At 40.9% G+C, this 9,305-nt stretch overlaps 1 protein-coding gene across 1 annotated transcript; it reads right to left on the reverse strand.

Moving 5' to 3' along the window:
* Positions 1 to 3,087: 3,087 nt before the first annotated feature.
* LOC110102108 (protein NUCLEAR FUSION DEFECTIVE 4) lies at positions 3,088 to 7,430 on the reverse strand. The gene is made up of 3 exons (XM_020830289.2): positions 6,955 to 7,430; positions 6,022 to 6,869; positions 3,088 to 3,838 (listed from the first exon to the last, which is right to left on the reverse strand). Exons 1-3 carry the CDS (start codon positions 7,282 to 7,284, stop codon positions 3,349 to 3,351), a joined length of 1,668 nt encoding a protein of 555 aa, XP_020685948.1. The 5' UTR covers positions 7,285 to 7,430; the 3' UTR covers positions 3,088 to 3,348.
* Between the last annotated feature and the right edge of the window lie 1,875 nt (positions 7,431 to 9,305).

Raw genomic sequence — 9,305 nt, forward strand, 5'->3', positions numbered from 1 at the left:
CAAACATATACATCTTATAGAAACAACACGAACTCTCCTCCATGCCTCTCATCTCCCACTCAAATTTTGGTTGGAAGCTCTTCTAACTGCCAACTATCTGATTAACAGATTTCCCTCCAAAACCCTTCATCTTGACAATCCATACAATCTCCTAAACGGATGTCAACCATCCTATCCACATGTCAAAACATTTGGTTGTCTATGTTATCCATGGCTTCGCCCACTCTCTCCAAGAAAACTTCATCCTCGATCAGCCGCATGTATATTCCTTGGCTACTCTTCCTCCCACAAAGGCTATTGTTGTTTCAATCCACAAACATCCAAAATACACATCTCTCATCATGTCATATTTCATGAGGATAATTTTCCCTATCTATCCCCAAATACATCCATCTCACAACCTTCATCCCATACTACACATTCCCCTCTTACTCTTATCCCCATCTCCACCATTAACCAAACCACTAACCCACCTCCTCAACCGATAGTTCACCCTTCCACTTTACCATCAATACCTCCTGCAGCCCTACCCAAAACATCATCTCAGTCTCAAACAAATACAACTACTCCAAACAATATCCCCACCATTCCTACACCTACTCCACATCATCGTATGCTAACCATATACAAAACTGGCAATCTAAAACCAAAACAGCATCTTGATCTTTTATCCAAAACCCAATATGCCACCACCCCGACCTACTACACTCAAGCCATCAAGCTACTAGAATGGAGAATGGCCATGTCAGATGAATTCATAGCCTTACAAAAACAGGGAACTTGGTCCCTCGTACCACCTCCAAACATCACAATGTACTCGGGTTGCAAATGGGCATTTCGTACCAAGCTCAAACCGGATGGGAGTGTAGACAGATACAAAGCAAGGCTAGTAGCACAAGGCTTCAAGCAAGAGTATGGCATTGACTACAAAGAAACATTTAGCTCGGTTGCTAAGATGCCCACAATTCGCATACTACTCACTGTTTCCCTCACAAGAAACTGGTCAGTCCTCCAACTAGACATTTCCAATGCATTTCTACTTGGCACACTACAAGAGGAAGTCTATATGAGACAACCATCGGGCTTTGCAGATACAACTCACCCTGACTATGTCTGCAAGCATCACAATTCCATCTATGGATTCAAACAAGCTCCAAGATAGTGGTTCCAAACCTTTGCCAACTTCTTACAATTTGTTGATTTTTTAGTCAGCAAGTCTGACCCTTTACTTCTGATCTACACCAACTAAAACACCCAAATTTATATCCTCATATACGTAGATGACATACTCATCTCGGGCAACAATGAGAATCACATTCAAGCCTTAATTAGCAAGCTTCAAACCAAGTTCTCTATCAAGGAGCTCGGACCAATATCATTCTTCATGGGCATCCAGGTAATTCACAAACCTAATGGCTATTTGCTTAGTCAAACTCAATATGCCCAGGACATTATCCAAGCAGCCAGGTTCACTCAATCCAAATCTGCTCCCACTCCAATAGCAATTAAGTCAGCTTCTTTAGCTCCAAATGCAACAAACTTTGATCCATCCTTATTTAGGAAAATAGCAGGCTCTTTACAATACTTAACAATCACAAGACCGGACATAGCCTTCGCTACCAACCTAGTTTGCTAACATGTGCATCAACCGACTGATTGAGCTCAGCTTATACTGAAAAGATTCCTTCGCTACATTCACATAACACTTCAGTTTGGACTTCCTATCACTCCTGGTGATTTGCAACTGAGATCATTTTTTGATTATGATTGGGCCTCGGACAGAATATCCATTACTTTATATTGTACGTTTCTAAGCAACACATTCGTCTCATGGTGTGTGAAGAAACAACTCATAGTAGTGAAATCCTCCACTGAAGCAGAGTATCGCTCCCTCGCATTAGCTACTTTAGTTATCATCTGGTTACACAGACTTCTCAATGATTTCCAACTCCCAACCTCTTCTCCTACTACAATCTTATGCGACAATACACATGCTCTAGCCTTGGCAAACAATATGGTCTTCCATGTAAGGACTAAACACATTGAGATAGATTATAACTTTATTAGATATAGCATTTTCTCCAAAGAAATATCAGTCCAACACATCAATTCTCTCGATCAGCCGGCTGACATATTTACAAAACCACTGTCTACAAATCGATTCAAGCTACTACGCAACAAACTTACGATTCAATCAATTGAACCATAAGTTTGCAGGGGCCTGTTAGCATCAGTGATAAGCTATACTATAAATAAGCTGAATTATCAAGGAATGCTCCAACACCAGCTGCAGGAAATCATTTCATCACATGGGCACGATCACAAATAGACAACTCAACCAATCACTTACATATTCTCTGTAACCAACTAACCGCTCTGTTCATATATGTAAACCCATTGCATTGATGTAGCATATTATGGAATACAAACCACAACACAAATTCCATCTTCCTTCTTCTTCTCTGTTTATTTCTAACTTGCAGGTTTCTTCAATATGAACTCATAATTGATTATTTGCAGTGTTGATCGATTCATATCATTGAGATTTTTAGTTTGCTGGAATTTAGATGGTCCTAACTTTAATTTGGAAAGTTTTTAGTTCCAATATTACATTGGGATTCGTGATAATCAAATGTATTTTCTTGAGACTATCGCTTCATATCTATCGGTGATTATTTTGTTAATTAGAAAATGTCCTGCTCAGTTGACATACAAACACTTTTTAACCCCCATAGTTCTAAAATTAAATTCCAGTAAAATTTTATAGTAAAGAATTTTATTCGTTATTTTCAAAATATAATTGTGATATTTTGTCAAACATTTAGAATGAATGAACTATTCAAAAGTCTCCTCCATACATTTTGGCAAGTCAAAGATTAAAATTCAATTTAATAGCAAGAAATTTATATAAACTGATCTGCACCACAAATCAACCGTCCAAGCTAAATTGCTAATTTGATTTCTGGTAGTAAGAGATTATAATAAATTTATTTTCATTTATTACGTGTGTGAAAATAAAAACATTAAATTTATGAAATTCAAAAAGATTTGCAAAGTTACTTTTAAATTTCTACTAATATCCAATCATACGATGAATCTTACTACACACAAAATTATAAAAACATATTTTCAACTTCAAACAGCTAAAGAAGAATCCCTTAAACAATTTAACTGCTCACTTATTGCGCAAATAAAAGAATTCATCTCAGCTGATCCAACGCTAGCTCCACTTTTGCATCAACCTCCTCCACTTTTCCATAAATTCTAACGCAATAACCGAAAGATCAGACCTCCAGATCTAATAACAAGAACTAGTACTATACAACCCAAACAAATTGACTAATTATCTCAACTTTTAATAGCCTGCTGCTGCTGTTGTCTACCACTCTTCTTCAACTTCTTGCTCATATGAATCTTTAAATAAACATTCCTTGTTCTCATTGCCAATAACACATCTAATCCAAACCCAACAATGCAAGCAAAGGTCATGATCACAAAAACAAGCCGATAGCAATGTGCGCCGACACAAGTGTTTCCGCCGCTAGGAGTTTTGGTGGCTTGAGCGTCGTAAAGGAAACCAGAAAGAAGACCCGAGAAAAGAAAAGAGCCGAGCGGTAGGTTTAGGATGAGGACGTTGTAGAGAAGGCCATAGTACTTTAGTCCAAAGAGCTCGGATAAGGTAGGGACGGAGATTGCGAGTCGGACACCGTAGCATATGCCGACAACAACGGAGCCAATGTAGAGAGATCCGGGCAAGGCCAAGGCCATCACTACATATCCTACTGCCATGAGAATTTGTGAAGCTGCATTCCAAAGAGGTCTGGGTGTTCCACTCTTCCTGTGACAAAGTATAGGTACGTTATTACTTGATTAAGGAAGGCTGAATTAATAGAATGTCTAAAACCAAAGGCATAACAGAAACCTACTACCATATTCTCCCAAATTCGCATGGAAAATAAAAGCTTCTGCAATTGCTCATACTCAGCCTAATATCGCATTATTTATTGTTCTTTAATTGTATGATCCAGCCAATTGTTTTACTTTGGATGGAAAGTAGAATAGAATCGATCTCAAACATCAAAAATAAAATGCAGGGAGTAGCAGCAATGCAATCATATATGTAAACAGAGGATAAAATTTACTTAATCATCTTACAATTAGACAAGAATCGAAGCATTATATATAAATAGAGATATTAAAATGATAGTAAAATGTAAACAAGAAAATAAGTTCTATGATTCTTCAAACCTCTTAGCTCTCTTGAATATCAAATAATGGGTATAAACTCAAGCTTAGAGCCCCATCGGACTTATTGTATTAATTTCCTTCATCATAGATCATTTTTCAGTATTTGGATTATAGGATATTTTAATGATATCATAATAAACAATCTCATGCTCATTGGATTTATTTAGCCAAGATGCTTGATTTGAACAAAACAATGCCCGCAAGATTTGGAGATCATTTGGTCATCAAATTAATCTCAAGATGTTTTCAATTACACTTCTAATGTTTGATTTTGACTCATTTGAAATTGGATGAGTTCATTTTTTTATGTCGATCAAAGAATTTCTCATTGAGATTTTGAGTTCAGCTATTAATTTTCTAAAATAAAAAGTCGAATGTTCCCAAATGTAATTTAAAAATTTTCTATTTAAATTTTGCCAGAAAATTTGTGCATTATCAAGTCACTATAACCGCAAGTGAACTAAGCATCATAGGCCAATCCTATTGGAGCTAAATCATAGGTTCGAACCAGTTCGTTTCTATCTACTTCCCCTATGCAGAATTCATTAGTACCATACGTCACTCATGATCATCATCAACAACAACAATAACAACATTAAGCCTTTATCCCACTATGTGAGGTCGGCTACATGAATCTTTTTTCTCCATTGTGTCATATTATTAGTCAAATTCTCGTTTAAATCTAATAAATAAATGTCATTCCTAATATTTTCTAGCCAAGTCTTTTTAGGTCTGTCTCTACCTTTCTTAACACAAGTCAAATCTAATACCTCTACTCTCCTAACCGGGTCATCGAAAGGCCGCCGTTTTATGTGATCAAACCATCTAAGGTGACTCTCTCTAATCTTATCTTCTACTGGAGCTACTCCTACCTTTTCACATATATGCTCATTTTGTATCCTATCTCTAAGGATAAAGCCACTCAACCACCTGAGCATCCTCATCTCTGCCACACTTAATTTGGTATTATGCTTCTCTTTTAATGGTCAACATTCAGCACCATAAAGCATTGAAGGCCTCACCACCATCTTATAGAATTTTTCCTTAAGTTTGAGAGGTACTTTCCTATCACACAACAAGCCCAATGCATTCCTCCACTTCAACTCATGACCATCAGAATTCATCAATATCATACATACGCAATTTATCTTGGTCTATTGGTTGAGAGGTTTGATTATCAAATAAGAGGTCATGGGTTCGTGTTTCACGTACGTGATTTGTGCGAATTTGTCTTAATTGACCTAAAATGTCTTTAAAAAAAAAAGTATTTTATCTTCAAGTTAGTTGTCTTCATTTCTTGTAAATTTTTTATGTCAAAATCTGATTTCAATTCTTTGACATTCAAAGGTCATACGAATATTTCAAAATTGTTTACCCTAATTATCTTAAAAATTTATGTAATTTTTTTTCTTATTAATAAAAAATAATTTATATAATTTATTTGATGCATACAATATCTACTCTTATAAAAAAGTGATCAGGTTCTGTTTTATGTCAAAAGGATCAAAATGACACAACTCTCCTTGGCCTATTGGTTGAGAGCTTAGGCTTCCAACTAAGAGGTCCAAGGTTCGAGTCCATGTGTATGCGTTGTGTATGTGAATTTGTCTTAAATGGCCTAAATGTCCAAAAAAAAAAAAAAAAATCAAAATGGGGATGTTTTTTTAATGCATAGTTAATGTCATCCGTACCTATAAGCCGTTTTTTTTTTAATTTTATAATCCCCTTATGCTAAAGCAGACAGCAAAAAAAAACAGATAAGCAGAAGCGTACTTGAGGAAGTGCTCAGAGACAGAGCCAGAGGCGATGCGGCCAAAGAAACCCCAAATGCTGGTCAGAGAGACGAACATGGAGACGTCGGAGTAGCCCATAGCGAGCCCCATCTGCCCCATATTGTTCATCACAGCCATCCCCGTTCCTACGCCGCAGAGGAACGACACGAACAATATCCAGAACTCCAATCTCCGAGTCGCTTCCCATATGGTATGGTCCTCTCCGATCCCCGGTTTCCTCCGTAAACCCTTTGCCTGAGTCCCATTCTCCGCCGCTTCAGCCGGCGAAGAGTTCTCCTCGGCTCTACTACCAGCGAGGAGCGGCTCCTGGATATGGCTTCTGGCCACCTCAAGATCCGAATTAGCCGCTCGCATGGAGGCTGATCGAGCCTTAAACCAGAGGAACGCTGGTACGATGGCGGGGGCGGCGATAAGGACGATCAGACCCACGGAGAAGATCCGGGAGATGATAACTCCGTGATCTCCGGTTAAATCGAAGACGAGGAGATAAACCGCGATGACCACCGCTGCCACGTTGATCCATCCAAAATATCGACTCTCGGCATCATCAGCGGCAGCTGAGGATGGAGGAGTCTCACGGAGGAAGATCATAGCGATGGCGCAGACGCCGACTGGAACGACGGCTAGCATGAGGATGAAAGAGGCCGGGTCTTCGGTAAAAAGCGCGGAGCAGAGATCGGTGAAGATGGCGGTGCTGAGTCCCACGTAGCCCTTGAGTATCCCTGAAACAGGACCACGGTTCCGGCGGAAGTTGCGGATGCAGGTCACGAGAACCGCCGTGTTCATCCACGTTGTACTATTGCCGCCCATACAGAGGAACACGCACATCTGCAACCAACCCTCAGCTGCTCGTTGAATTGCCTCATTGAAAAGAATATTAAATAATAATAATCATTCAGCGTGGTTAATTCACCTGCCAATAAGGTAGAGGAGGGATGGTCTGTCGAACGACGAGCCACTGAGCGCCGTAACCGATGAGACCTTCGATGGAGCCGATGAGGAGGAGGACGGGAGTGGGGAGGCGGTCGGAGGCAAGGCCGGCGAGTAGGCCGAAGGCCTTTCCGATGTCTTTGGCGACCGAGAGGTTGTTGAGCTCCAGCTGTGTGAGACCCATGAGGGATTTGAGGGCGTCCGAGTAGTTGGAGAAGGTGTAATTGTTGCCGGAGATGCACTGCACCCATACCGCTGTCACGAAACCCAGCCATTTTCCCACATCTGTGCCTGGCGACGGTAATGTTCCCATCTCTCTCCTTCTCTCTCTCTCTCGCTCGCTCGCTCTCTATGTCTCTTTCTCACTTTCTCGACCTCCCTGTCAAGAATGACCAATTCAGGGAGAGAAGGAGAAGTGGGCGGATCTTTATAGTAGTGGAGCACCGAGTTTTCGTGGAAACCAGAGCGGCAAGGTTTTTACTTTTTAGAATGCGTTATATTATATTATAAAAGATATTCATTGATATTTTGTTTTTTTTTGTGTAAATAAATAAATAATTATTAAATTTGAAAAGCGTCCTTGAATTTCATTAGACTACCTTCAAATATTTATACAAATTAAGTTTTCTATATACATATTTTGAAAGTTTTTTTTTTTTTACATTTTCGTACGTTAAATATATATTTTATACTGATTTATAATAATAATATATAATACTTGATATGTCACCAAAAATTATCTTGATCGGGCACGAATCTTGATGCAAAATTGAGTTGAAAGCTTCCAAAATTAGATATGGGACCATCCAAACTCCAATTTCAACAAACTTATAATCGAAATGAACGTCTCAAGAAGTCGAGCCTAACGATACCAAATTCGACTCAATCCGAGCCCGAATGGGTCCAAATCAGGGTCTGAAGTGTTGTTGAAGGGTTCAAAGCACAATTTGGATTACCAAACGGTTTCCAAATATGACATGCTTATAGTCGAATCGAGCGGCTCGACAAGAAGAATACAAAAAGCCCAAGATCATTTAATTCTGAAATCGTTAAGGCATCCAATTGACCAATAAACGGTCCATGATCAAGGGGATCGATATTAGCCGTTCATTCAAATCAGTCCCATTTTGCCTTGATCCTCCATATATTTACAAGTCATGTCACTCTGAAAAAATTATAAATAGCCCCTACTCTTCTCATTGGGGGGGGGAAGAAGAAAAGGAAGATAGGAGTTTGGGAGCTCTCTTGCTACCGTCCACCGCTGGAACTCTTGCCAACCACCACTGGGTACCTCCCGACCACCGTCGGAGTTCATGCCGATCACTACCGGGGTTCTTCCCGACCACCTTAGGAGTTCATACCGACCACCGCCGGAGTTCTTCCCGACCACCGTCGGAGTTCATGCCGACCACGCTGGAGTTCTTCCACACCACTGCCGGAGTTCTTCCCGACCACCTCCGAAGTTCATCCCGATCGCCGCCGGGCTTCCACCAGTTCGCCAACCACCAACGGACTTCTGCCACTCCGTCGGCCGCCACCGGACTTCCACTAGTTCGTCGATCGCCGCCGAACTTCATCCCGTCGCCGACTGCCGCCGGACTTCTACCAGTTCATTGACCGCCGTTGGACTCATAGTTCTCCGTCCGCCGTAGGACTTTCGTCAGTCCGTCAACTATAGTCCTCCCAACCACTATCATCCGACTATGGTTCTTCTGACTTCCGTCGTTTGCCGATTATGGTCCTTTGGACCTCCGTCCTCTACCGACTACATTCCCCGCCGACTACGGTCTTCCCGACCTTCGTCGACCGCCAACTATGGTCCTCTCGACTTTCGTCGCCCGCCGACCACAGTCCTCTCGACCTTCGTCGCCCGTCGACTACGGTCCTCTCGACCTTCATCGCCCACCGACTACGGTCCTTCTGACCCGGCGACTACGATCCTCCCGACCTCCGTCACCATACAACGGTCCTTTTGACTTATGTCGCTTGCCGACTACAGTCCTTCCGACCTCCGTTAACTGTCGAATATGGTTCTTCTGATCTACATCGCTCGTCAACTATGATTTTGTCGCCCCAAATAAACATGTCAACATTGATTCATCCAACTCCCACCATGTAATATACTATGTATGATGTATATTTGCTACACCGAGCCAAGACCTTCCTCTTAAGGAAGGGTCTCATTTGTAATATACTGCAAATTAACACTAATGGACTCATTTAGATTGCGTCAGACCCCATGATTTTTCCCCCATTTTCAGGGGTTTTCACGTAAAAACTCTTGTGTCTCTTATGAGCGTTACTCCAGGGGCGGAACCGGCTTCAATTTTGAAG

The sequence above is a fragment of the Dendrobium catenatum genome, unplaced genomic scaffold, assembly GCF_001605985.2.
Source record: "Dendrobium catenatum unplaced genomic scaffold, ASM160598v2 fragScaff_scaffold_243, whole genome shotgun sequence".
Lineage (NCBI taxonomy): Eukaryota > Viridiplantae > Streptophyta > Magnoliopsida > Asparagales > Orchidaceae > Dendrobium > Dendrobium catenatum.